The sequence below is a fragment of the Neurospora crassa genome, linkage group III (assembly GCF_000182925.2).
Source record: "Neurospora crassa OR74A linkage group III, whole genome shotgun sequence".
Classification (NCBI taxonomy): Eukaryota; Fungi; Ascomycota; class Sordariomycetes; order Sordariales; family Sordariaceae; genus Neurospora; species Neurospora crassa.
Genome location: NC_026503.1, coordinates 207477 through 234746, shown reverse-complemented (window position 1 = coordinate 234746; position 27270 = coordinate 207477). Strand labels below are relative to the sequence as shown.

The 27270-nt window shown below is 52.5% G+C and overlaps 7 protein-coding genes and 2 non-coding genes across 10 annotated transcripts; 3 read left to right on the top strand and 6 right to left on the bottom strand.

Moving 5' to 3' along the window:
• Nucleotides 1-778: 778 nt before the first annotated feature.
• Nucleotides 779-4530, top strand: NCU09167 (hypothetical protein; the record flags this gene model as incomplete). Its single annotated transcript, XM_953984.2, has 2 exons — nt 779-1201; nt 1266-4530. The coding sequence occupies 2 exons, from the start codon at nt 779-781 to the stop codon at nt 4359-4361; spliced, it is 3519 nt and encodes a 1172-aa protein (XP_959077.1). The 3' UTR covers nt 4362-4530.
• Nucleotides 4531-5288: 758 nt separating this feature from the next.
• Nucleotides 5289-6731, top strand: NCU09166 (hypothetical protein; the record flags this gene model as incomplete). The annotated part of the gene is made up of 4 exons (XM_953983.1): nt 5289-5321; nt 5501-6025; nt 6145-6321; nt 6432-6731. The coding sequence occupies 4 exons, from the start codon at nt 5289-5291 to the stop codon at nt 6729-6731; spliced, it is 1035 nt and encodes a 344-aa protein (XP_959076.1).
• Nucleotides 6732-7175: 444 nt separating this feature from the next.
• NCU09165 (hypothetical protein) lies at nt 7176-9038 on the bottom strand (the record flags this gene model as incomplete). The annotated part of the gene is made up of 6 exons (XM_953982.2): nt 8826-9038; nt 8479-8750; nt 8252-8422; nt 7695-8186; nt 7502-7624; nt 7176-7442 (listed from the first exon to the last, which is right to left on the bottom strand). The coding sequence occupies exons 1-6, from the start codon at nt 8962-8964 to the stop codon at nt 7176-7178; spliced, it is 1464 nt and encodes a 487-aa protein (XP_959075.1). The 5' UTR covers nt 8965-9038.
• Nucleotides 9039-9407: 369 nt separating this feature from the next.
• NCU09164 (hypothetical protein) lies at nt 9408-10381 on the bottom strand (the record flags this gene model as incomplete). The annotated part of the gene is made up of 3 exons (XM_953981.1): nt 9408-9506; nt 9671-9803; nt 10299-10381. 3 exons carry the CDS (start codon nt 10379-10381, stop codon nt 9408-9410), a joined length of 315 nt encoding a protein of 104 aa, XP_959074.1.
• Nucleotides 10382-10547: 166 nt separating this feature from the next.
• NCU15215 lies at nt 10548-10637 on the bottom strand. The gene has a single exon. It is a non-coding gene; the product is annotated as a tRNA-Pro (tRNA).
• A 2491-nt stretch (nt 10638-13128) lies between these two features.
• NCU09163 (hypothetical protein) lies at nt 13129-14828 on the top strand (the record flags this gene model as incomplete). The annotated part of the gene is made up of 2 exons (XM_001727971.1): nt 13129-14094; nt 14187-14828. 2 exons carry the CDS (start codon nt 13129-13131, stop codon nt 14826-14828), a joined length of 1608 nt encoding a protein of 535 aa, XP_001728023.1.
• A 366-nt stretch (nt 14829-15194) lies between these two features.
• NCU15214 lies at nt 15195-15308 on the bottom strand. The gene has a single exon. It is a non-coding gene; the product is annotated as a tRNA-Pro (tRNA).
• A 1722-nt stretch (nt 15309-17030) lies between these two features.
• On the bottom strand, nt 17031-21854 carry NCU09162. Of its 2 annotated transcripts, none has more exons than XM_011395690.1 (3): nt 20932-21854; nt 20656-20858; nt 17031-20588 (listed from the first exon to the last, which is right to left on the bottom strand). In XM_011395690.1, exons 1-3 carry the CDS (start codon nt 21298-21300, stop codon nt 17102-17104), a joined length of 4059 nt encoding a protein of 1352 aa, XP_011393992.1. In that variant the 5' UTR covers nt 21301-21854; the 3' UTR covers nt 17031-17101. The 2 variants fall into 2 exon arrangements, with proteins under 2 accessions (XP_011393992.1, XP_011393993.1); XM_011395691.1 differs by having other exon boundaries at nt 17033-20588; nt 20928-21854.
• Nucleotides 21855-23703: 1849 nt separating this feature from the next.
• On the bottom strand, nt 23704-25300 carry NCU09161 (translation factor pelota). The gene has a single exon (XM_953978.2). It carries the CDS (start codon nt 24988-24990, stop codon nt 23767-23769), a length of 1224 nt encoding a protein of 407 aa, XP_959071.1. The 5' UTR covers nt 24991-25300; the 3' UTR covers nt 23704-23766.
• Between the last annotated feature and the right edge of the window lie 1970 nt (nt 25301-27270).

Below are 27270 nucleotides of genomic sequence, written 5' to 3'. Positions count from 1 at the left end.
CCTATACCTAGTGCTCTGTCCGTCTCCACTGAGCCGTCGAATCTCTTTCAGCCCCTCCCGACTTACCGAGTAATGGAATGCCTTCATCGACGTGCTAAAGTCTGGAGGCCACTGGGTCGATATTGGGTCGTATTGTGGTGAGTATCTTCAGCTGTATGTCCGCCTTTGTTTAGCGCTCCCGGCCCTCATGTGACTTTTATTTGCGGGAATGGACTCCACCGTCCAATCTACGTATGCACGATCTCGGAGCTTAGATGGACGGGCTGGTTGTTGAGCGAAATAGCTATTTCGTCATTTGGAGACAATCCATACTCTGTCTAGGCACAGGTGCAATTCAGCCCAACATGACTCGAGAGATCATCACCACGCTGTTTGGCTCGAGGCTATGCCAACGCATCTCTGGATGAGCGATGACGCCAGAGCTGAACATCCAGCTGAACGAAACCCCGCCGCTAACACTGCAGTCTTCAGCTTGGGTACGCCTGTTTTTGCTGCTCTTCGTTTGACGATGGTCGGACCTTTTCGTCACAAGTCGAAGCACTTCATCCATCTTGTTGAGGTTCGGTACGCGGATGCGTGACTGTGAGAGTCCAAGACAAGCGGTTAGCTCATATAGTCACGCTCCGCCAGTATGGAGTATCTGCCGAAGAATCGGTGAGTGTCCAGTCAACTTGCCTCTCTCTGATACTTTCATTCCACAACTTCTTTCTCCATTGTATCCTCGATCGTTCTCTCTTTCTCGTCCTGGGGACTTTGGTGTCCTAACACGCCGTCGACAATGTCCATCTATCATGATTCAGAGCTCATTGAGCAAGTGGTGACATCCACGCCACTTCTGGACACGCAGGACTTCTACGTCGTCAAGGATGAAAAGCAGAACCCCATGGTGTTTTCCATTGGCACTAAGGGTGTACTGTATCTCATCAAACAGGACGAATGGGGCCGAAACCAGCTGATCAACCTCAGCGAAAAGCTGGGCATCCCGACAGAGCATCAGACCACAGCGCTCGGAGTATATCAGGACACCGACCTGACTTTGAACCTCGTGTTCGCCCACGGAGAGCCAAAGGGTCTGTCTCAGTTGGTCGTCTTGCGCAGACTAAGGCCCGATGCTTTTCAAAAGGACATCGACAAACTCCTGGATCACGCTGTCCAGGTGCAGGACAACACCATCCAAGGCCAGATATATGGTCTTCTGATTGTGAGTGCCTCCATGTCGTTGACCTTGACTACTCCATCCGGTACTAACAGTAACTTTCTCATAGGGCCGAGGCTCGGATGACGACCATCCCCTTGCGGTAGCAAGGTTCAGAAAGGCTGATTCTCCCGAAAACGACATATGCCGCCTTGACATCGACTACAAGGCTTCTTCCTGGTCTGTCAAGACTGATCTTCAGATGCCTTGCAACCCAAGAGAGATCATCAGCCTCTGCCCTGGTACATTGCCTGGAGGTGGCGGGACCTTTGGAGTCTTTGTCCTGTTTAGGATCAGTGAGGTTCTCCGACTCAGCTTCACCGGACTGGGCGGCCAGGGAGGTTACTACTCCCATATCAACTATCACCTGCCAGTTCCCCCAGGTGCCTCTGATCTTGCCACCGTCAGGACATCGACGGGCCGGACCGATCTTCTCGTTTCCGCGGAAAATGGAATCCACCGTATTCCAGCCCGAGATTCTGTGAAAGGTTCAACAAAGTTGCCTGACACCAGTCTGGTTGCCTCAGCAGACTGCCTCCGAGGACTTAAACAAATTCATGCTGCACAGTCTGGCTCGTTCGTCTCCGTTTTCACTCGCAACAATGACGGCGTCATTGCGTACACTCACTTCATGATTAGACCTTCTTCAGAAAGCCCCGCGGTTGACGTCTTTGAGAGACACAGCGATGCCAATCAGGTCCTTGACGGAGGTGTACGTTTTGCTGCCTCGGTCAACGAAACCACTCAGTCCCAGCAAATGTTCGTTCTCGGCGACGAAAGCCATCCGAAAATGCGGGTCCTGTACCAGTCGGGTGACTCCAGTCTTTGGAAAACGAGTGACTTTTGCGTCCCAGCGATCAAGACACATCGAGAAGTGTTCACCTACACGACCCACGTCAAGATCTATCCTGGTGCTGGAGTGCGACCTCCAGCTGGTGGGCTGGAAGTTGACCTCAGTGCATCCAGTACATGTATAGCAACTGTGAACGGGCGGACAATGGAGCTTAGCCGACTGCCAGTCAAAGTCAAGGCCGATGTGCTGGGAACCCTCACGGTGATTCAAGAGATTGACGACCTGAATGTGCCGAGCTTGCGAGTTTCGGGCGTTCCAGGATGCGAGACAACCTACATCGATCCCTCTCGAAAGGTTCTGGACTTCTTTAGCAAGATCAAGTCCGGCGATGATTTGAAGAATGTCCACCTTCCAAATGGTGAAAAGCTCTTGAGCGGAGGATCGAAGAACGTCAACATTGAGGGAGCTGCCGCGGCCATCAAGTCATTATCTTCAAAGGGTGCCAGCATGAAACTGGAAGCGCAGTTTACAGGTACCGAGAAATCCCAACCTACCTCTTTAGAACAGCCCTCAGAGCAACCCAAAGTTGGAGAGGAATCCTATATCAGCGGAGAGAAGCCCGCTACGGGCAGTTGGGCAGTGTTTGACTGGCTCACCCGATCTCTCGAGTCGGTGGGGGACATCTTCGTAGACGGGTGGCATCTTGTTGTCAAGGTTGGAGAGAAGGTTTGGAAATTCCTCGTCCAGACATACGAACATGTAATGAAAGGCCTAAGGAAGGCCCTCGAGTGGCTTGGCGAGGGTCTGAAGAAGATATGGAACGGATTGAAGTTTCTCTTCGCCTGGGACGATATCAAGGAAACCCATAATATCTTCCGCGACTATTTCGAAGGGTTCATCGATACTGCTGCCAAAGCGATCATTCTCTTTGGTGATAAGGCGGTGTCGTATCTTGATGAACTAGAGGAGAGTCTTGGCAAGAATTGCAACACAACCCAGCTGCCTTCCAAAGTCGACGGTCCTGTCGATCCAGACGGCAATGGCCAACAAGGGAAGGAACCAAGCCAGATGGAGAAAGCTTTCCACTCACCAGGGGGGAACTATGCGAACCATCATGCCCAGCACAACCCTGAAGTCCGTCAAGCCATGGAGTCTGCAGAAAAGGAGATGGAAGATGACGACCTGACCAAGATCATGGCAGCCCTCAAAGATATCGTGAAGGAGTTTGCGGAGGGCGCGGGGGACATGGGGTCGGCTCTAGTCTCACTCCTCGACCCGTCTCGCAAAGCAACTGCTTCCGAGATCTTTTCGAAACTCGGCAGTAAGCTCCTTACGAGGCTCATCGCGATTGCGCGCGATTTGATCACGCTTTTCACTCGGGTGGGAGCCAAGCTCATCCTTATGGTGAAGAGTGCCGCCACGGCGACCATCGAGATCCCCGTCATCTCCTGGTTGTGGTCGAAGATATCCGACCGACCATTGTCCTTCCTGGATGCCATCACCATGTTGCTAGCCATTCCTGGTACGATTGCATTCAAGATATACCACGGTGTGAGCCCCAAGCAGCATCCAAGCTACAAGGAGATCCAGGCTGCCAAAGCCGAGCTGGATGCCGAGCTCGTTGGACATGAGCTCATGGCCGCTCCCCAGCTATCCGCGGTTATGCCCACCGCTTCCGACACGAGCTATAATGGTGTCGCCTCAATGGGAGCAGCAGGAAAGCCTAAAAAGGACCAAGGCGGCTTCGTCAAGAACATGATGAAGCATAGTCTCCTCCAGAAGATTGCGAAGTGGTTGAAGGCGCATTCCTACATTGTCGGTATCATCTGGTTTGGGTACAACTGCTACTCCATGTACAGCGAGTGGCGGGAGTGGGTGATGCCCATGAAAAGTGCCTACCCGGATTTTGGTGCCCTGAAAGAATGGGACAAGGGCGGCGCAACAAGGTTCCTGATAGGAATTGTGCTGACTTTCCCTAGGCCAGATCCCGATGATCCGGCGCCCAGCTGGGGCCTCAAACTGACTGGCTGGGTGGTCTCCATCTTTGCTGGCATCAAGCATTGCAGCCTTCGCATCTTCAAGGGCATGGTGACCATGTTCTTCTCGGCCCTACAATGCGTCATCTATGTCGGATGTGTGACTTGGGATCATGTGGCCGGGTATAGCAAGGCTGATCCCTTTTTGAAGATTGGCAATACGTGTCTGACCAAGGGGCATGACTTTCTGTCGGGCTTGGCAACGGTCCAAGTCGGGAAGAATCCTTATGTTATGGGCGGAGCATTGATCTGTGGAGCGACCTCGACCGTGGCCGGATCATTCATCTATTCGCAACTCGCTGAAACCACGATCGGCGACTTTGTCTTTCAATCCTAACAGGCACGAAGTATGATGTCGCCGTGGACTCGGTAAGGGCGAGCTGAGCAGGTTGACCAGCGAAAAGGGGGGCAAACTGGATCATGAAGACCGAGGTTAGCTGGACTGTGTGTATCGTATGCCCCAGACAGTACATGTAGACTAACTGAAGTAAGAACTTGTTTCTCGCACCCTGTAGCATGGACATCATGATGGTGTACTGCATGTAATCTTGGATGTTCGTGCGCTGCTTCGTGGTTGACAAGATTCATTCGGGGTGTTTTTTGGAGGATGGAAAAGGAACCGGAGTGACGAGAGTTCCGATTTCGTTTGGAAAAGGTCCAAAGCTTCAGTTAGGGCAGGCGCTGTCCCTCTGGTTACCTCTAGGTTGCAGTGTGAGTCGACACGCCGGCAAGGAAAGAAGGAAGGAAGGAAGGAAGCATGTCACGCGGGGTTCGATGCTTCGGCCACAAGCTAGCTACCCGCAGCGTCCGCTTCAATGTAACGAAGGTACCTGGTTTCAATTTTATCAATTAGCGTCAAATCATTCAAGCAATGGGGGCCATCATGCCATGTTTTGATGCCAAGTGGAATATCGTATAGACTCGGGGGATCCGTCTTGAGGTTCCCTGAAAATCAAGCAGGATCTGTAAGCAAACTGCAATATTCACGCCCACCAAAAATTGGGTGCAAGACGGTGACTTTGAATCAATACTATCCCCAACCTCCAACGCCCTTAGAGAATAGGTGGGAAAAAGTAAGATTCCGGCAAAATCGAATTTACAGTGCTTTGGGATGGCAACACGTCGGTCTCCCCCACTCTTTTTTGAAGGCATAAAGGACTGTACAGAATCGGGCATATGTATGTCTGATTATGCCTGATTGCTAGGGAACCTCAAGACGGATCCCCCGAGTCTAGAGGTATACGGTACATTTTGGAACAGTGAGATGCCGGTAGGGAGCAGAGTAAAGTTGGCGCAGGTGAGTTACATGCACAGATCTCGCTGTATGAGGTGCCCTCGATCAAGCTTCACCACAGCTGAGTGCAGTGGATCGCAGTGCAGTGCACCCCCAATAACGGAAACTTGGAAAACTGGCCTTTTCCCATCTGGCCAGATTCCCGTTCCCTTGCTGCCACTTTTGGCTCTAAAACATTTCAGTTCCTTCCATCTTCTAGGCCTGATTCAATTCAGTTTGCAACGGCACCGGGCATCAAGACACCAGTTTCGTCTCTTCCTCCATCTCCGCCTCTATCCAGGCCTGTTCCCGCCTTCCCAACCTCAGTGCTACCTAATCCCACCCGCCATGTACGACAAGCGTCAGTTCTTTCCCCTTTCTCTCTCCCGTCTGCTGCCTCAATCTGGATCGAATCCGTACTCACACCTTCCTTGCCGCCTGCTTTAGTCCATAGTAGCCAAAACGCCGCATCCCAGGCGGTGACTGCCAAGAAACAAAAGAGTCCCACTCTTGAGCCGCCGAGTTTGAAGCAGCACAGAGTCGAGGCAGTAGTAGCAACACCAGCTTATTGGGAGACTGTTGAGGATGATGATGACGCCGACGATGAATACTGGTCCGGGGAAGAGGACTTTGTCTTTGAAATCATGTCAGAAGAAGAGATCCAAGAAAAAGCAGACAGGTTGCGCGAGGAAATCCGTGTCGGTTTGTGTAACGGATTGGTGTGGAAGGTCAGTACCAGGTACCTCTAATAACTGACCGGCAGTCTTATTCTTGCCACTATGCTAAGTACCGACGTGTCACCTCTATCGAGAACAGTCAGCTAAGCATCGACCACGCGCAACATCAGCCATCCTGCGTCAAGGACAACTCTTCGGTAAACGTCGAGGTCAAGGCTGATCGCTACCAAGTCGCCAATTGGGCGTTCGGGGGCAGCCGGAATCCCACTGACGAGACGTGGGGAGCGATGGACTACCCGACCGAAGTGGAAGTCTTCAACGAGGATTTCGGCCCAATTCGCAACCTTGTAAGTCAACATACCCGACCTACCCCATGTACATCCGCAGCTGTCTCCTTTCCGCTTTAAGAACATGTAGCTGACTACCTACCTTACTTCACTCCGTTCCTCTTTCCAAGACCGGCTCCACACCTCTTGCGCTCACCGGGACCCATGTTCGCATAAACCTGTACCACGAGAGCTGGAACATTATGGAGTATCCATGGCAACAAACCATTGCTGTCATTGTCAGTGCCTCCTACGGCACACATGAGGCTCGGGATAGACTCCAAGACACGGATGTCTGCCCGTCAGACCTAGAGGGTGTGTTTTCGTTTGATGAGGACTACGCTTCTGTCAGTGGAGAAGACGATGGTGAAGAGACCCATCATGAGGAGGAGACTGAATCAACTGGGGAGCTGGACCCATCTGTGCACTAGGCCTGCCGGTTCCTTTGCCTGGTGTGGAGTGTGGAGGCGGGGAATTATGCCTTGTTAGAATTTCAAGTTGTGGTGACCAAGGAAGGTAAAAGATGGCTTGATGCAGTCGCTGTTTGGATTGATTGCGCCTGTTCTTTTTGTCATGCGTCTTGCTTGTTCCTTTGTATTAATTGGTGTCGCTCCTTCCATGATGAACAAGTAGAATGAACGCAGCTGCCATACCTAAACCGTAATTCTCAGCTCCACTGAGTGGTTTCCCTTCCCCACTACCTACAGACAGCTGACTGCGCAATTTAGGTACCTCCAGTCCGCGCCTTTCAGTTTCTTTCCCAGCAACGGGCAGCACATCAACTTCGGCTCCCTTCTTTGTGGCATCTTCTATTTATCGATCGATCCACTGAGTCCAATTCGCCGACACTGCCTGCTCATCGACGGAACCCCTCATCAAATCTTGAATCCACCAGCCAGCTCCATGATCCGATCCGGATCAACCTGGTCCCTGATCCTCGCCAACCGCGCCGCATTTTCCTTGCCGTACAGCTGCTCCGGAGTGGCGTCAAAGAGCGAATAATTGGGGTAATAGGTAAAAGCATCACTATTGTAGATACCGTCGTCCATGGCCACCTTCTTGAGCGCCTCAACAGTCTGCTTCATGCGGGCGTACCAGAACTCGTCGTTCTCCGGAAGGAACCACGCAAAGTAGATGAAGAGCTGGGGCACGGCAGGGCAGGTTAGCTCGGGTGTGTCACATGCAGTTAGAGGTAACTTACCGGAAGAGGAGACTCGGTGTGCGGGAAAGCACTCTCAGTGGCGTGCTCGCCGTACTTGGTGAAGGGCTCAAGGTCGTAGCTGACGGTGATGCCGCCATGAAGACTCATGATCTTGCCAATGTCCTGTTGTTGTATCATCAAGGTTAGTCGTCTCTCTTTCCTTTGACTATGCTTCAGAAGCACAGCTACTTACATCAGTCTCTTGCCTGACGGCTTCTAGGAAAGTCTGCGAGAGCTCAGAAGTCGCAAAGGTGATGAAGGCGCCGCGAATATTGGTCAACTCGGGAACCTGCGCAGGGATGCTCTGCACAAAGTCAACAAAGCTTTGCGACGACACGGTCTTGACGAGCGGCGCGATGTTGTCAAACAGCTCAAACGAGGCCGGCTTATCAGGCCCATCGTGGAAGAACAGAACCTCGGCAGTGGTACCCAGAGGACCGCCGTCAAGGGTGGTGATGATCTGGGTCCGGGGATCCTTGTTCAGGTACGAGAACTGAGAAGTGGCATTGAGAATCTGGTCGACAGCAGTGGTAGGATAAATGCCGAGACCGCCGTACACCTTCCCAGGCTGCTCATGGGTGTAAAACTCGGCCGAGGTGACGATACCGAAGCGGTTGAGGCCGCCCTTGAGGGCAAAGTAGAGGTCGGGGTTCTCGGTCTTGGATACCCTGGTAATGGTTCCGTTCTGTTGGGCGGGGTTTGTAAACTGACATTCGTCACACTAGAAACCAGTCGTGGTGTTGAACTCACGGGAAGGACAAGCTCGTAGCTTTTGACCGTGTCACAGGTCATACCATACTGATTCGTTTTCCATGAGTACCCACCACCGAGGGTGAGGCCACCAACGCCCGGGCCGGGCACTCTTCCTCCGACGACATTCCTGCCTGTACCATCCAGGGCCTTGTACACGTCGGTCCAGATCTGGAACACTGTTAGTTACCGGTCTTGGCTCAACACAATCAACCGCATTTACTCACGTTACCGAAGCCAATTTCAGCGACGCTCTTGTCTGCAGATAGCTTCACTTGGTTCAGTCTCTTGAGCGAGATATGTACACCCTTGGTGCTGGAGAAACCTGGGTTCGAAGTGTGACCACCAGACTGAACGGCAAAGGGGGTCTTGGTCGCGCCAATAATCCGCAGCGCAACCGACACATCCTCCGCAGATCCAGGTTCAAAGACACACGATGGCTGTTCGTCGGACGACCAAAACCAGTGGGCAGTAGCCGAAGTGAAGGAGACGGCCTGGACTGTACATGGTATCAGATGTGAGTATTCCGTTCACGGCGTGAGACACTGAACTCGAGGGGAGTGAAGCCACTTACGCGGATATATGACATCGCTGGTACTCGAGATCTTTGACTCGATCTGCTTGCAGATGGGTGTCCAATCCGTGGGAAGGATTGCTCGCGCAGTACCGACACCCGCGGCAACGGCCGTCAACAGGCTTGTGAGGCGAGCCATGTTGATGCTCACGAGACGAAGGAAGAGCTAACCGCTGATGAAAGGCCCGTCAAACACGGCAACTTGTACTGGCCGTCTCCTTGCCTTGACGATTCTCAGATCGCGACTCAGCTAGCGAAAAGGGGGGCTCCTATCTGTTCTGGAGGCCGAAAGCTGAAGAATACCCCATCAAGCAAACCATTGACTTGGCAGACTGAACTGAACTCTGGAGTGGACGTGTCAAGCCGATATCCAAGAGCCCTTGTCCTTGCACCGCAGCCGCTGTGGACCTGCTCCGCTTTCGTTCATGGCGGGACATGAAGTTCTCCATCTTTTCTCTTTCGTCTTTTTCATCATCTTATCATCACCACCTCTTTCGGTCCCGGATTCTGATCACTTGCTGGAAATCCTTGATGTCGATCAACGGGTTTCTTGTATGGCAAATGGGCTTGTTCAATCAATTGTTATTGAATGTGGTCGGCGTCGAGCAAGGGTCGCTTTTGGACTTGGTCCCTGTCATCGTTCCGCACCGGTGTTAACGACGTCCCAGAATGCGATGCTGCCTGTTCATCGGGAATAAAAAAAGATGACTGATGCTCTCTTGTCCGGCTTCGGATTCCATAGGTGATGGACAAACTTGCGAGGTAGGCATACAATACCTCTACAGAATTTGTTCGCAAACATGCAGCAACCACGTTGCGCAGAACACGTAAACTACCATACCTACATTTGCCCGCAACGAGCCTTGCGAGTTCTCCGGAGTGCGGGCTTCGGGACACAGACGGGCTCCGAAGCACCGGTTCGGTCCGGTGTAGTGTGCATATGTTCCTCTCCTCCGAGCGAGCCCATACAGTCCCTTCCTGTAGTGTAAACTGTACACCTGGAAGCATTCCGCCAAGCGTGTTTCTCGTGGCTTGTTGTCAGTGCAGGGTAGTTCGTTGCAAGGTCCAGGTCCCGAGCGGAAATGGGACGGATCTGCCCTTTTACCCACCAGCTGAAAAGCTGGGAATAACCTTGCTTGCTATCATTGGGTAGAGGTCGGTACCTGACCTGTTGCTATCGACGTCGGAAAAGTGGGAGATGAGACTACCTTATTTCTAGCCTCGGCCTTCTTTTAAGGTTAGGCGTAGAGTACAGATTAAAGTCTGTCTACCTAACATCAAGTCAGCAACTGGTCTTGCCAACGGTACAGAGAGGCGGCAGCGCAGCGAGTGCGGTAAATGAACGGCCGGCTCCACGATGTCTACATATTTCTCTTTTCATCAAACACAAGGTAAGCATCCATCGGGAGCCCATGCACTGAGAATCCGCATTTGAAAAGGTCAACCGACAAATTTTCCGCATGGCTTCCTTACCTGTGTTCAGATTCGTCGCATTCGCTTTCGTGGGATTTAATGGATAATGCATGTCGTGCTTCCGAGCTGTACAGCAAGTACATGTTTTTTTTCATACTTCCTCTTTTTGTTCTTCTCTTTGTATCGGCAGAAGAAAAAGGATGTGGGCTTGTCAACAACTTGAAAAAATTACAATTTTGCAATTATTTATTGCAAAGAAAAAAAAGAAAAAGAGAAAAAGAAAGCAAAGTAAAAAGGGCGAAAAAGAATGGGGCCACCCGGGGATTGAACCCGGGACCTCTCGCAAGAATGCTCAGGATTGAACCCTAAGCGAGAATCATACCACTAGACCAGCGGCCCTTGTTATTGGATGCTTAAGAGGACCTCGTTGAGTGCATATAAGCAACCAAACTGTGGTGCTGACCTGCGCAGAAGAGCATGGCTGTGGTTATGGTGGTTATGCATCGTGATTGCTTGATTGCCTGCGTTGTGCTGTCACAGCATTCCCTTGTTTCTATTGGACTGAACAATAAAAGTAAATATTGTCTCCGTTATTTGCTTGTGTCTTCGCGGCGAAACTGGCTCGAAAGGAGGACATAAAGGTGAGTGTCTGCACTGCTGAAATCAGACGGCAAGAGCAGTCGTCGCCCACCATCATTTTCACTTCAGTTCCATCCATCTGATTGCCCTGCGATAATTCCTTCTTCCTCTTTCAACAACTGAAACCAACTGGCCCAATTCGCGTCATCTATTCATACCTACGGATGTTATTACCTCCGTTTGTCTTGATTTACTCTACCATGGAGTGAATGTTGTCTACCTGCGGATTGGCGCCCAGTATTTCCGAATGCCTCTTTTCCCCCATCATTGTTGTCCACTTCTGGTGGTCCGGTTCTCCTACACGATCAATCAAGCAGGCTCCATGATCTGCCGTCACCTTTCCAGTCTCCACCTCCAACAACGAACTTCGGTCGCTATCTTCTGCATCGCCACTCCCGGACATGACCGTCTGCGCTGCTAGGCAACCAACCAAACCATCCAAGCAATTCGTCTCCCATTCGTTTTCCCTCGCGTCTATTCACCCAATGGTATCATCGCGAGTCTTGAATCCGAAATCTCGCATTACGTGGCACATGTGCAGCAGGGGCACAGTTGCGGCGGCAAAGAGGAACCGACACAAGCGAGGTGTGCGTCGTCTTGGCAGGGGATTGGTGACTCTCAAAAGTCCTTCGCGGCGTGAACACTAGACTACACCATTGGTAATACCATTGGTGAGGCTAGGGCCGGGGTTGACCGAAAAAAAAAAAAAAGGACCGTACTGTGCCTTCTTCGATAGGCTAGCTTCTTTCAGCTGAGGCTTGGTCGATTGTCAGCAGCAGTTCAACACCCTTCAGCTCACCATCAGGCGAGTCCAGTCAGCCCCCAACATGGCCTCGATGGCTTTCCCTCGAACAGAAAGAACTCATCATCGATGAAGCCTCAAGCGTGGCACAGCTACTTAGTGACGGTCTTGTTGTCGTTTGGCTGCCAAGAAATCCGCCGAACTGTGAAGGCCGCCCGGGCAATCCGGAGTCCCTGATCCTGCATCCCGGGCCATCAGCTCCCACGGAAATCGGCACCGTTATAAAGGTAAAAAGTGCTTCCAAATTTTGGGCCAGATGCTACCTTTATTCACCATTTTCTGCTTGCTGTAAAGTTTGTCTTGGATGACTTAGGGTCGAGTGTCCTGGCCGTCTTGGAGAGGCCACTGCAGAAGACAATCCCGAGAGCCATGAACTACCACAAAGCCCGCACTTGAACAGAATTGATCCAAAATCAGGGCGTTTAAAGTTGACTCCTTCGACTTTCGTACACCCCTCCAAGTAGTTCATGCAGCCATCCTGCACAAAACACCTCCCAATTCCTCGGGCCCGCCAAGCTGTTCCACTGGAAACGCTCCGCATTTTTGCCCACATAGGGCAAGATGATAAGGTCTCGTTCCATTGCACTCTTCCATCGAACCACCATATCTTCCGTCGGCGGTTTTCGTTGCTCAAGATTCATGGTTGCGCATGTGCGGCACAGCAAGTCATGGTTGAGGGAAGCCCATCACCACCACCTGCGATGGCCTTGTGTCAAGGCGCGGCTAGGCTCCTGGAATAAGCGACCACAGACCAGTCGCCGTTTACCCAGCACGCTGGAACGTATCAACGCAGTAGGAGAACCAGGTCACTGTGTAGCATGGGATCGTTGTTTTACAGAGCGCGGTACCTGCACCCTGTCAACGGTTTACTTGGTGTGCGTCTCCCAGTATGAGACTCCCAGTGAGCCAAAGATCCAATCCATGGATACGATTACTCCACGTCGTTAGGACACAGCCTTTCTCTACAACAATGTCATCATGGCACAGACATCCGGAGGGAGCGAGTAGGGGATCCCTGAACATGATATCTATGTCAAGATGGAAACTCTTGTCCCACGGAGTACGGTTCCTGCGCCTTGTCAACTTCGCCTTTCCGTGCCTTTCAGTGCGTTCCGTGACAGCAAAAGTTCCAATATGTCGGCCTCTCGGCACAACGACATCACTTACAAGGCTGAGATTGAGTTTGATGTCTCTAGGCAACCTCCGTCCTTGTTTCCGGTGGCCCGAACACTCATCACCGGCGATGGTATAAGTATGAACCTGTTGAACTGCATCTGTTGAGGTTGGAAGCATCAAACACAGGACATCTCAAGAGCCTCAAGAGTATCGAGAAGTTAGCAGCACTTTTTAAGTTTCCTCGAGACGACTTACTTCTCTTCGACACCTTTGCGCAACCCACCCGAACCTTGAACTTACTCGAGTATTATATCGACAACTCACCTCACAACCATGCTCTCCTGCACCGGCTCCCTCATCTGGGGCGGTCTCCTGGCCTTGGCCGGCCTCACAGCCGCCTCCCCAGTTGCAACCGGTCCCCTCCCCATCGCCATCCGTCACACCCCCTCTTTCCCTTCTTCTCTCGAACATCGCGACTATAACACTTCCTCCCTCTCCCCTGTCGTCCCCCTCCCACAAACCATTCAACAGGACTTGGCTACCCTCCTCTCCCCCTCCGCCCTCGTCCTCCTCCCCTCCTCCCCCTCCTTCACCCAGTACACCCACCGCTGGTCCCTCAACACGCACACCAACTCTCCCTCCTACGGCGTCATCGTCATCCCCGCCTCCGAGCGCGACGTCTCTCTAACCATCCAATACGCCAACGCCCACTCCATCCCTTTTCTCGCTACAACTGGAACCCACGGGACCTGGCAAGGTCTGTCGCAACTGCAGGGCGGCATGGCCATCTGGACGCGCAACCTGACCAAGATGGAGTTCGCTGCCGACGGACACTCCGCTACTCTCGGCGGCGGACTACGCGGTAACGACGTCATCCCCGCGCTTTGGGCTCGAGGCAAACAGACAACCACTGGATCCTGTCGATGCGTCAGTCTGCTGGGGCCTGCCCTGGGCGGTGGACACGGTTGGTTGCAGGGCCAGTATGGATTGGGCGCTGATCAGATCTTGTCGGCGCGGGTGGTATTGGCAAACGGCACGGCGGTGAAAACGTCCAACACAGAAAACAGCGATTTGTTTTGGGCCTTGCGGGGCGCGGGCCATAACTTTGGGGTGGTCACGGAGGTGGAGTATAAGCTGTATGATGCGGTCCGGCCGGAGTGGACGTACCAGAGTTTCACGTTCACGCAGGACAGGTTGGAGGAGGTGTACAGGGTGCATAATACGGTGATGAGGAACCAGAGTCCATACGTGGTTTATTGGAGTCTGTGGAGGTTGGTGCCCGAGGTTGATCCTGTGAATGTGAGTCTTTCCTTTCTTTCGTCCTTTTCCCTCCCTCTTACCTACCTAGGGACCCACCTCTATGAGGCATCGCTAACACCACCTACAAACAGCCCATCCTAGTCTCAACAGTCTACTACAACGGCCCCGTCTCCGAAGCCGCCGCCTACTTCGCCCCCTTCGCCGCTCTCTCCCCTCTCCAAACCACCCCCGTCCAAACAACCGACTACCCCGGCCTTGCCGCCGCCGCCCAATTCCGCGTGACCGACTGGGCATGCCAGCCCAAAGCCGGCGCCACCGTCTACGGCATGGACGTCGACTCCTACGACGTCAAGGGGCTACGCAAGTCCTACAACGCTTTTAGGGACATGATGCGCGCCGAACCGGCCCTCTCCCTCTCCATGGCTTATCTCGAGGGGTACTCCCTACAAGCCGTACAGGCCGTTCCGTACGAGAGCACGGCGTTTGCGCTGCGCGACAGGAAGCTTTTGTATGGGTTCCTGGTGACGTATGAGGAGACGGAAAGAAACAAGACGTTGGATGCGCAGGCGCAAAAGTGGGGAGAGAAGATTAGGGATGCGGCGTATGGGGACAAGGTCAAGCAGAAGAGTGTGTATGTGAATTATGCAAAGGGGAGTGAGAGTTTGCAGGCCATGTATGGGTATGAAGGGTGGAGGCAGGAGAGGTTGAAGATGTTGAAGAGAAAGTATGATCCCAAGGGGAAGTTTAGTTTCTATGCACCTATCAAGGCTTAGGGGGTTTATAGAGGGTATTGAGAGAGGGAGGTGGTGGGTGTGACATGGTGGAGGTAGTTGGGAAGAGATTGAGGAGGGGTTGGCTTGGGTGGATGCACCATGGTTGATGTTTTAAACTTGAGATTGGCAGGACTGTATTCGGAATGAACCGAAGAAAGCAGTGGAATTTGATGATGGGTTGGATATATAGACAGTGGGTTAGATTACTAGAACTAATACAGAAGTTTGGCTTCCACTTGTTTGACCTGACCACCTTTGCCGACATGAGTCATGCGGCCTGATTCATCCCCGCCCAAGTCGGTATCGCTTCGGTCCACACGCACCACCAGCAACACCACGCATGCAGTACGCATAAAACAAAACGAAGGCCTCAACTGGGATTCGAACCCAGGACCTCGCACATTGGTATTGCTTGTTTCTCAAGCAAGGGAGCAGGTTGCACCACCCGAAGCGCGAATCATACCACTAGACCATTGAGGCTTTGGTATGTTTGTTTGTTTGTTTGTTGGTAGGTTGTACTGACACTGGACTTATAATGACAATTGATGAGGGTGTGCATCTAGATTTGCACCTCTTACGACCATTCAATCCGAAATGGGTGTTTTATTTGGGTTGTTTCTGTTTGTCACTAGGTACGTAGGTCCCGGCCATACCATACCATACCATACCATAGAGCAGGAAACTATAGAGAGCAGGAGAAGAAGAAGAAGAAGAAGAAGAAGAAGAAGAAGAAGAAGAAGAAGAAGAAGAAGAAGAAGAAGAAGAAGAAGAAGAAGAAGAAGAAGAAGAAGAAGAAGAAGAAGAAGAAGAAGAAGAAGAAGAAGAAGAAGAAGAAGAAGAAGCCAAATTCCGATTCTCCAGACGGCTGCACGCCAGCCTGGCAACATGAAGACTGGAGACTCAATATGCGCTCCTTTCTTTAAACTGAACTTCAGGTCTTCTTCAAATTCACCACCAGGCCACAGAAGTCTATCGATACCTAGGTAGGTAGGTAGATGATGATGACTGGATCTTACGTCTATGTATGGAGACAAGAGGAATACACTCAATCAAGACAATAGTAGGTACCTAACTTCCTTCATGTTTTTTTTACCCCTTAACCTCACACCCGGCCCCAAAGCCAAAGCCAAAGCCAAAGCCAAAGTCAAAGCCAAAGCCAAAGCCGACACTTGTCTGTCTCTGGGGATCGGATCGAGAAACTGCCTGGAAAACCGGCGGGAAACCGGGGAAACTGGGAAACATCACCGCCCCCCCAAGTCGATCGATCGATCGCTCACTAGTTTCACCACGCTAACATACCTAAGGTAGCTTCAAGTTCAACTTGATTCAACTTGATGTCATGTCCCGGTCCCTGACTTCCGTGACGTCCGTTGCGGTCCACAGGTTTTTTTCTTTTGCAATACCTAGAGGTGCCGTAGAGGTATGTAGGTAGGTAGGTACCTGGTAGGTAGAGGTATCCATTCTTGGATCCCACCCAGTCTTAGGTAGGTAGGTAGGTAGGTAGGTAGGTAGGTAGGTACTAGACTCTTTCGCCATCGTTCGCCAACGCCAACACGTCAACACGTCAACACATCAACACGTCAATGCTCATTAATTAATACCTCTACCCACAGATACCACGAATAACATACCTACCTACCTAACTTCATAGGTTACATCTTATTGACGTCGTCTAAAACAGATAACTGTTCTGTCTGTCTTCTCTCGTGCTTACGCTTTCCCTACATACCTAGAGGTAGGTAGGTAGGTAGGTAGGTAGGTTGCTGGACTTTATTAATCCAATCCAATCCAATCCAATTCCATCTGTATCAACCGTGGCCCCTCCCAAAATGGAACAAGGTTACCTGATGTTTCCATCAATTTTCTTGTTTTTACAAGATCTCATTTGGCTCAATTGCAGCGGCTCGGCACGGGTGTGGGTAGGTAGGTAGGTAGGATACAGCTAGTAGAGTCTAGTCTACGACGGAAGAAATCGGGCAGGAAGGATGATGTACCGTGAGCAAACCTGAAGCCTGCAACTTACCTAGTGACATGGCATGAAAACACAAGACAGACTCGACCGCTGATAATGCCCCATTGCCTCTTCTATTTCTCTCTCTCTCTCTTTCTCTCTCTCTCTCCATGCCTGTAGTGTTTCCAACTGCACTGCATCCAACACAGACAAGACTTACACAGTCCACAGTCCAATAGGTAGAAATAGGTACCTAGGTATCTCGTGTATTGTATAAAGCAGTACACTAGTGGTATCATGAACAACCTTTTCCTCAGGTTAATTACTCCTCCTCCTCCCTCTCAGCAATATCACTATTCGCCCTCCCCCTCCCTCCTCCCATCCCCAGCCTCGTACTCCAACTCAACCGCGGATAACTCACAACCCTCTGAGACCTGTCTTTACTCCGTTCCTTTTCCTGTTCCCTGTCCCTCTCCCTCTCCCTCTCCCTTTCCCTATCCCATTCTTGCTGCTGCAGCACCTCATCGATAGCCGGCCGATAATCCTCCTCGTCGCCACTGGGGCGCGTGTTGATAATTGTGGGGACTATGAGCGGTGGACGTTGAAGGCCAGTGATGGTGCTGGAGGATTGAGAGCGCGTGTGTCCTTGTCCGTTGACACGGTCAATGTGGGCGATGTTGTTGTTGTTGTTGTCGTCGTTGTCGTCGTCATCAGTGATGGCGAGTAATGGACCGACAGGTAATGACCTTCTTGTTACCTCGCGTTCCGCCTTCTCCTTCTCCTTGTCCCCCTTGTTTCCACCAGTGATAGTACCAAAAACACCCAAGCTTTTCCGTCGTCCATGCCCACCAGCGCTGGACTGGGTCTGCACCGATGAACTCAGCGGGACATCCCACGGCGTAATCCCGGGACTGACTCTGTCCGAACTTTCGCCATCCGCCAGCGGTGAAGGGACCTGTATGTGGGCTGTATGGTTCGAGGCACTAAGACTTTGACTTCTGCTATGTGCCTTGCCATTTGCTCCTCCTTCCTTGTCTGGACCGGATGTACCTGGCCTCTGTCCACCACCACCACCCGACCCAGAAGCGGCAGAAGTCTTGCCGAAACCAGGTATACCGACTTTCCAACCCTTTAACGGGTTCCAGAACGAAATACCTCCACTCCCGGAACCACTGCCACTGCCAGCACCATCGCCCTGCTCCTCCAAAGGCTGACTTCCCCTTCTCTCCTCACCAGTCCCATTCCCACTCTTAGCCGGCCTAAAACTGAACCCAGGCGCAGGCGGGCTCCTCGGCCTTCCCTCCCTCTCCTCTCTCTCCTCCCTCTCCCTAGCCTGCCTGTTCCTCTCAGGCGTGATATCCATCGGCACTGACCGTGTCGGGCTGCCCAACTCCGTTCCCGTGCCCATAGTGTTAACCCTATGTAAGGGAGTCAGATTGGCGGGAGATTCCAACAAGTTGCTTCTGGCATCGGTGTGCGTAGCAAGGTGGGAGTGCCCATGTGGATACCCGTTCGTGGCCGCGCCATTGGGAGTAGACGTTCCGTTGATGTTGGCGTTGACGCTACGGTTGGGAGTACTAGGAACCGAAACAGCTGCTGGCATGGAAGCTCTGTTGCCTGCCCCCACAGGGACAGAAGAGGTAGTAGGGCCGCCGCGGACGGGACTCTGAGAGCGATCGCTGCGGGGTGGGGTCTGGACACCGGACCACCTCTTGCTACCATTCACGATGGTAGAGGACCTGTTACCGGGTGCGGCACTGACTTGTCCCGGGCGAGATCCAGATGGACCGGTTCCGTCTGCGCCGTTTTCGATGCCCATCCTCCATCTGAGAATCCTATCGCTGCCTGCGTTGACGGCCTGGTTGAGGGCCGAGGCGTGAGATACGGGCGAAGCAACCATGTATGGCGCATTGTTTCCGGACATTGAACCCCTTCTTGAGTGAGCGGCGCTACCACCTGTTCCCGCCGAAGTCCGAGAGTACACACTAATGCTCCGTCCCAGTCTTCCGTTGTACAGGCTACCACCGTGGGAGGCCAGCTTGCGAGAGAAAGTCGACCCGGTCTCCCAGCTGTCATGCTTGCGCTTGATGTAAGCGCAGTCCTGTCGAAACACCTTGATAATACCAGTATCATCCGTCGTGACAATGATATTCCCATCATAATGCGTCGACCTTGCGATATACGCCGGGCTCGGTTCCGGTCTCTGAATCGGTGCCGACGTTGGCACGATTGGTGGTGCTGGCTGATGATGGTCCTCAGAAGACAGCTCAGTCACACTGGCAGCAGCACTATGCGTACTCGCCGTCGCCGCCTCCTCCCCTGCGCTCCTCAACACAATCGGTGGCGGGTTACAGAGATCGTAGATAGGATCCTCGCTCCGTCCCAGCAACATCCTTGTCTTGGTAGGCGCGAAAACAGCAGTGGTGACCATCTCCCCATGAGCCTCAAAGTACTCGTACGGTGACTTTTCCTTCTCAATGTATGCCGCTCTTTGCTGTCCTCCGTTCAGTCCCCAGATGAAAGCCTTCTTGTCTTCCGAGCCGCAAATGACGTACTTGCCGTCGTCCGAAAAACTCGCGGCAATCTGCGAAACCGAGTTGTCGTGTCCCTTGAGCTTGATCTCTAACGACTTGTCCCTTAGATTATATATCCTCACTCTCGAATCATTGGAGGTAATCAGCACTTTAACCTCTCCCTGCGCTTTATCCCCCGTCCCAGACAGCTCCTTCAACGGATCCATCGGCGGCACACTGATGGTCTGAATCCCCGTAATCTTGCTGCCCTTTGCATTCTTCCCCCTCGAGCTTCGCACGTGCACCTGCGCCAGCGGCTTCAGCCCCTCCGTCTCGAAAAACAAACACAACCCATTCAACAAGCCCGCAATCGCCGTTTTGCCATCTGGGGAAAATGCCACAGCCGTTATGAGGTCAGGACACTGCGCCGAGAAAGCAATCTGCTTATCCGGGATCGACCACAGGCGCAAAATGGTATCCAAACTCCCTGCCAGGAAGAACCGGTCATCGGTAGGATGAAACGCCAACCGCGTCACAAAATCCTTGTGTTTGAATGTGCACAAACACTCTTGCCTGGACATGTGCCACAGCCTCACAGTCTTGTCCATGGAGGAGCTCAGCAAAAAGTTGTTTTTGGACCAAGAAAGATCCAACACCTCGCCGCTGTGCCCTACAAACTCGCGAAACGGTCGGTCGCGGAAGACGGGCGCGCTAAGCCTTTCTCCGGTTGTGCCGTTCCCTCCATTCGCAGCAGCGGCTTCCTCTTCCTCGTGGGCTCGCCGTTCTTCGGGGGTGGAGATGACCGCCCATACCCTGACGATGTTGTCCTTGCCGGCGGCGGCAAAGTACTTGCCGTCGCGGCTGAACTCGGTGGCCCAAATTGCGCCGCCGGTTTTGGCGACTTTGCGACCGCTGGCGCTGGCGACGGAGACGGTCACACTGGCGTCCCCTTGACCTGGCGCATCCCCTTTGTTGCCTCCTCCTCCCTCCTGTTTGTCCGCCTCTTGTTGTGAATTATGAGCGTTGTTGTACCCCGGTGGTCGAGTGCCCACCAACTCTTGGGCCAGAAACACGCGGCCAAAGTCTCGTTCCTTTTTGTTGGCAGCTTTTGTTCTGATGTACCTGGGCGGTTCTTTATGATGGGGCGTGTAGCCGACGGCTTGGCTGAAGACGCGGGCGTTGAAGCCATTCATGCGGGGGTCGCCGCCGAACTCGGAGTCGGAATCGAAGTCGTTGTACTTGGAGGAGCTGCGGCCGCGGAGGGTGAGGGAGCGAAGGAAGAAGTTTTTGCTTTTGCTGATTATGGGAAGGAAAAAGCGTCAGTATGGATTGGATGGGACAAGATGGGGGATAGGGTACCCACCTTTTATCCTTGGGAACATCACCACCACCCGGTGTATTAGGCTTCGAAGAGGATGACAACTCTGCATTCTGCCGGCCTGCTATCCCAGACCCCTCTCCAGTCGACATCAGGCCCGGGGACTCGGGTCTCGACTGAGTGCGCAAATGTTTGGGTGGTTTTGAGGAGGACAATTGGTCGCCAGTGTGTCGTCGCATAAAGATTTGCTGGAAAACCAGAAGAGAGAATGGTCAGTTTCCATACGCGTATCGGGTAGTTATCAATGACTGACTGACTGACCTGGGAAAGGGGATCGATGGCCGAGTTGGATCCTAACGATTGGGCCATGGACGGGCGGGTTGTGCTGACAGCAGCGCCATTGCCCGTGGAGCCAGCATTGTCATTGTGGGATCCGAATCCGAGCTGCTTGCTGGTGTTGTCTTCCGCGTATTGGTCTTTGTTGGATTGCTGTTCGGTAACGGTCGCGAACGAACCAGGCGTCGCGGTCGCCTGGGTGTTGTAGGAGGAACCTCGTGCGGAGATGGAGAGAGATCGTCGGATGGCGCCGGGGATGGGGACGGGAGTGGTGGTGGCTGGTCGGATTAGGCTGTGGGTACCTAGTGCGATTGCGCCGTTGTTGGCTTCGTCAATACTCTGGCGCATGGCCATACCTAAGAGGTATGGTAGGTATGCTTTTTTTGGGGGGTAGGTGAGGTGCTACTCTAGGGACGGGATACGCGTAACGGTCGGGCAGAGTGGAGGGAAAGACGACAAAAGGGGAAAGACACAAAAAGATGGGATACGCGTAAGGTAGGTATCAATCGACATGATACAAGGTACAACGAAGTGAGGAAAGGGGATGGAATGAAAGGCCAAGGCAAAAAGGGAAAACACTACGTCAAGGATCGATGGCCAGCCAACTTAACCGAATGATTGCAACCAACGAATTGTTGGAGAAAGGAAAGGAAAGGAAAGGTAAGTCCAAGGTAGGGTAACGCCAGGCTACAGCTCAGCTCACATGCATACAACCAACACTTTCCACTTCCTTGGTCCTTGGTCTGTGATCCCGTCACGCTTTGTTCCGGCCTTGGCTGCGTCTTGTACGCGTACAAGCTGGAGCTTCAGTTCATCAAGCGGCGGGCTTCCAGGAAAGGAACATGGAAAGAGACAGCGGGAAAGAGGGAAATGTGAAGGTGACGGAAGGGTAAAAAGGGACAACAACGAACAGATGCAGAATAAAATCGATCCATGGAACTCAAGAGAGCCACTGCAGCGGCTTGGCAATCAATACCCACAACACCATCCAGGCCATGCATGCATGATGCTACATTGACTAGAAGGGTGGTGTGGTGATGGGATTGGTCGATCGCCATGTTTTTGACCATGTCAATCAGCTTATTGTACATACCTGGATGTTCTCCATTTCCATTACCACTTCCACTTCCACTTCCACTTCCGCTTTTGTTCTCGTTATAGTAATGCCCTGACACAGGAATCGCGGCGTAGCTGACATGGCGAGTACCATCTCTATGGCCATGTCCATTATGTCCGCCGTGATGTCCATGTAGATGATGATTCTTCAGATGGTGGTTATTCGGATACACGACGACGGGGTGGTGGTGATGATGTGCAGGGGCAGTCGCATACTCGGGGGAGAGGTATTTGTTCGTGGTCGTTGATATCGCTTTTGTGTCGTCGCCGGGCGTCCATGATGCTCGTTTGGTGCCGCTCTTCTTCTTGGCCGTCGTGGTCGACATTCTTCACTTTGCTTCTAGCGCAACAACCCGGCGTTGGCGGCGGCGGTGCGGGCGGGTGCCACGTTTTCGCTTGTTTACCTAGGTACCTAGTTTCTGAGGTTATTGACGTACTCCCTGTTCTGTTCCTCCCGGTTGTGTCGTGATTATTCTCGTCTTCCAATTGCCCTTTTCTCGCTTCGATCCTGTCCTTGTCGCAAGCCCCTGACGGACAAAGAATCCAATTCAATGTTCAGGAGTCGGTTGGTCGGTCGGTCGGTCGGTCGGTCGGCGGCGAGGCAGGTGCAGACTGGAGCTGAAAGTGCCCTGAAAGAGTCCACTGTAAGATGGAGCCTCCGGGGGGGTTGGATTCAGGGCACTGTGGGGATTTGTATTCGAGAGCGGGACCAGGACGAGCAGGGGCCCGCAGCTGTGTCCGTCAGGGTTCCCGTCAACCAAGATCAAGATGATGTCGTGCCAAGACTGTCGGACAGTCGGATTTGTCGACATGCCGTGGCCCCGACTTGGCTCCACTGGTTGGATTTGGAGATCCGATTTCTTGCGATTCGCGATGAATTGATTATTCGACATGGACACTGTTGAAGGTGTATCATAAACCCATATAACAATCCGTACGACAATCGTGACTAGAGAATACAGACACAAATACAAACTAATGTACTATAGTAAGTTATTGCTACTGTGCCTGGACTAAGGTAAAAGGGAGGGGAATGGGAAGTAGAAAGGGAAGTGGAAAGATGCGAAAGTTGTACAACGGCAGCGAGGCACGAAAGGTACCATGAAGCACAAAGTCGGATCTTCCGGGTAGATGGGCGTCACCTGATTGAGGGATGTGCCGGGTAGATGGAGGATGGACTTTGTGCCTTTTCCGAGATCATGCTTGCTTCCTTTTAGAGATGGACAACAAAGGTTGGACCAAAGTTCATGTCTGGAACTGGCCCAATTTGTTACTAACAACTAAGTCTTCACATCCACACACCGATCTGGACTACTATCCACCATCATGAAACATATATAATAGAGCTTGGTCGACATAAACATCAACGCGAGATTACACAAACCTTCAATCGCGGATACATCTACCCACCCATGAAGCTTTGGATTGAGCAATGCGCTCCAATCAAACCTCGTGGAATCGGATCGCTTATTTGCCCCACCTTGTTTCCAGAGCACATGCCAATTCCCGTCCTGTTTGGAAATGACGTCGGTCGTTTTGGTAATAATCGGAGGTCCAGGCCGAGAAGCGGAGAGTCGCAGCAAAACACCAAAGCTGTGCATCACCATGTCAGAGATATACAGCATAACAATCAGAAGATAGGTTTGAAGTGAGTTTTCAAAAGACTGGGCTTGAATTTTCCGCTGTAAACAAGGATAACATCCATCATATAATCATGGCTCCCTCCTCCGCCGCCGCCCCTGACTCTTCCCCTTCACCACCCTCCTCCACCTCATCCTCATCCAAGTCATAAATTGGATACGTGAGGATCGCAGCAATACCGCCCAGCGCATCCAGCCGCTGCCCACTCTCGTGATCACTGCTCAACACTCTTGCCTCGCCTCCATCCTCCTTGACCTTGTCCACCAACGCCACAAACCTCTTCCTCGTCTTGATGTCCAGACTCCTGAAAAACTTGTTATTGATCAACAACACACCCCCTCCTCTCCCCACCGCACCCTCTTTCACCGCCCGCTCCACCGGCTTCGCACCATACCACGCCCTCCCATCATCCTTCCTCAGTCGATCGTACAACTGGTCCATCAACGCCGTCTCGCCCGTGAACCGCTTATCCCTCATTGTCGCCTGCACCTCCGGGCTCTTCAGCACCTCATTCAAGCTATGCACATACCCCGTACTGCTGTGCACAACCACCGCATCCTTCGCCATCCTCTGCAACTTTTTGTCTGTCCTCTTCTGTCCTTCGCTCTGCATATACCCCCTAAAATCCTGCGCCACAAACCCGGGACTCGCCAACAACAACGGCCGCGGCTGCGAGAAATCCACAGTGCGAAGCAGCGTCGCCAGCGTCTTTTCGTAAAAGCTCGTCATGCCGCCCTGGCTCGCCGACCCGCCCGCCCGCTTCTTGGGGATGTTGGCTTCCACCCGCTGCTTGACGACCGTCTGGAACTCGGTAATCAGACAGATATTCGCCAGCCCTTCCTGCATCACCACCGCGCACATGGCCTCGCCCGTGTCCTCCGCCACCGCCTCCTCCAGCATTTTGAGGGAAACCGAGTCCCACCCGCTGTGCTTCCATAGCTGAAAGGGCCGGTTGAGTTCCAGGTCCAAAGTGTGGTGCTGGCCTAAGCTGACGTATTGGTTCTCTTGGCAGACGGTGCCGGACACGTGGAGAGACGAGGCGGCTGGGTCGAAGAAGACGGATTGTACGCGGATAGTGAGGTCGGTGTGTACGCGGTCCGACGTCGTAGAGCCCGTCGAGCCCGTGGTGACGACTTTGCGGATGGCGTGCGCGCGCAAGAGGTCCGAGGGCGCGATCAGGTTGTGTGCGTGCCACATGTCTTCGGGCGTCGTGGGGAGGAGGGAGACGGGCGATTCGCCAGAGGGGTCGAGCGTCGAGAGGGAGTGTTTGGGGTTAGTGAAGCGCATCCTGGGCGGGGAAAAGTAGTCAATCGGCGATGTGTATAGTGTTGAGTAGGGTATGGGTAGGTCGAGAGGTAGGTCGACGACGAGGTAGATTGCGCGTTGGATCGGAGACCGCTAATAAAGGGTGTGTAGGTATCCTCCCGTAGTTAACTCGAGTACTTCTATCGGTGCTCGTCGTTTTGGTATTGTAGTTTCTCGCAATGTTGCGATTCGCAGTCGTGGTGGTGGTGCTGGTGGTGGTGGAATTGGTCAAGGTCAGTCGATTTGGAACTGAAAGATGACGAAGTGGAAAAAGCTGCTTGGCTTGGGCAGGGAAGTGCTGTGGGCTGAGTGTGGGGTACCCGACCTAATTGAGCACCACTGCTTTTTAGCGGGGTAATCCTGTGTTACAGTCCTGCTGGGCTCATCCAAGACAAAATAAATGAGACCAACCAGCAGGTTAGGTAGGTAGGTAAATCAGTCTACTACCGCTCGTCAAAAATAAAAAGAAGGCCGTTGCCAAACTATAAAAGGGATTATACCAGTTCGAAAAGAAATTGGCTCAAGTCCCATTTGGATATTTTTGTTAAGGGATTGCCTAGAACTCAAGACTAGAGGTGTTACAAAGACGCTTGGATGCGTAGTAGGTACCCAAGGTATAATATTACAGGTCCCAATGATTTTGTCCAGGACGAGCTAGGCATCTTGAAATGCCAGCAATGCTCTCGTGCCTAAAACTATCTTTATATCTGAGAATACAGAAAAGGAAGTTTGTGTTTTCAGCTATCATAAGAGTTAAGTGACCAGAAGCCTGTAGGTGGTGAAACATCAACTCCTCTGTTTACGGACATTAACTTGTTGGCTCGCAATCCGATCTTGTCGGAACCCGTTGTTAGCACTTTTGCTAGTAAATGCCCTACTAAACTGATAGCTTCTCAAGTTCCACCCCCTACAGCGACCAATGTTAACGTTTCCTACAGAGTTACCCCAGGACACTAACAAGGATACAACCAATGTATGTAGTTGTTCCTCGGCGGGCACTCTGTTTTCTTCCCTCTCACAAACTTGTCCTCAACTTCCCTCTTTCTTCTCCGCTTCCACCCAACGCAGCTCGACCCCACTCCGCTCTCACCAAGTTCATCATCCAGAACCCAGACCGGCCAAACGAGGCTAGACCTGAACAGATGACATGGTAGGGCCGTTCTTGGCCGTGACGGCTGGTAGAACTGGACTATCCATACATTATTCGATTTGTGTGACGACCATTCCCATGCAGCATCCGCCACATGTGATTCCACAACATCAACAGCTCAGATTTGACGCCTTCATGGCCCTGGCCCTCTCGTCACTTTCCGCTATCCGAACCCCAATTTTATCCTCAGCAAGTAGTCCATGTCGTTTCTCTTGCCCGTAGCATGTCTCGGCGTTGACGTCGACAATTACCCCATGCTCGCCTGCGCGCGCTCTTCCCTTCTCCCTCAGCGCTTCACAACTTACCCTATCTCAACCTTCCCTACGTACCATTACTGAGGAGTTCTCCAGGTATCACACTCGCGCTAAGGCTCCAGAAAGGGCATATTTACAGAAGTGCTGTTTGGGAGCTAGGGGGGGCTATGCCAGATACATGGTCTTTATCAGTTCCCAACTTCATCAAGATGGGTGCTAATGAACAGCGTGTTTCATCCTGTGGGCTTACGAACGACAGGACTAAAAGGATCGGAACCGAAATCCACGCCACATATTTCACACTACAAACTCTCGTAAATAAATGAAAAAAGGCCACCAGACTCGAACGGCGCGCCAGCCGGACGGGACATGAGAAGCTCCGCGGAGATAGCTGCGCAGGACCGAACCGGGTGGTGGCCGGTAACACGGACCACTCGGACAACGAAGGCGGCCGCTAAGCCTGTTTCGGAGTTTCTGTTAGCAAATCTGATGCCCGGGAGAGGGACTGGGAATGAAGCGACACTCACCTGTTTGCTCAGGTGAAAGGGAGCGAGAACAGATCGATTCAAGCCGCAGCGCTGTCTCGCGGTTAGCGCGTGGAAATTCATGGGTTTGGGATGTTTGAGTCACAGTGTCATTTTCATATGTTACCGGGCGTTTTTCGCGGCGCCGAATAAACGGGGAGGGACCGGATATTGTGGGCCATGTTTGGCTCATCAGTTGAGGTAGCTGCTTAATGTATTTCAATCCATGGGTTATACGCGGCCGAGGAAGGGGGGGGTCATGGAGACGGCATCTCTTTGCACTTTTTTACGCTGCTTTCCACTTCAGCTTCTTACCTCTAGTTTGTCCAAGACA

Bases quoted from the DNA above. Each gene is read 5' to 3' on its own strand.
- NCU09162 (XM_011395690.1), bottom strand. From the start codon at position 21,300: ATGGCCATGCGCCAGAGTATTGACGAAGCCAACAACGGCGCAATCGCA. The intron at 20,859-20,931 runs GTCAGTCAGTCA...CTGGTTTTCCAG, and splicing joins CCATCGATCCCCTTTCCCAG to CAAATCTTTATGCGACGACA. The intron at 20,589-20,655 runs GTGGGTACCCTA...TCCCATAATCAG, and splicing joins GATGTTCCCAAGGATAAAAG to CAAAAGCAAAAACTTCTTCC.
- NCU09161 (XM_953978.2), bottom strand. From the start codon at position 24,990: ATGCGCTTCACTAACCCCAAACACTCCCTCTCGACGCTCGACCCCTCT.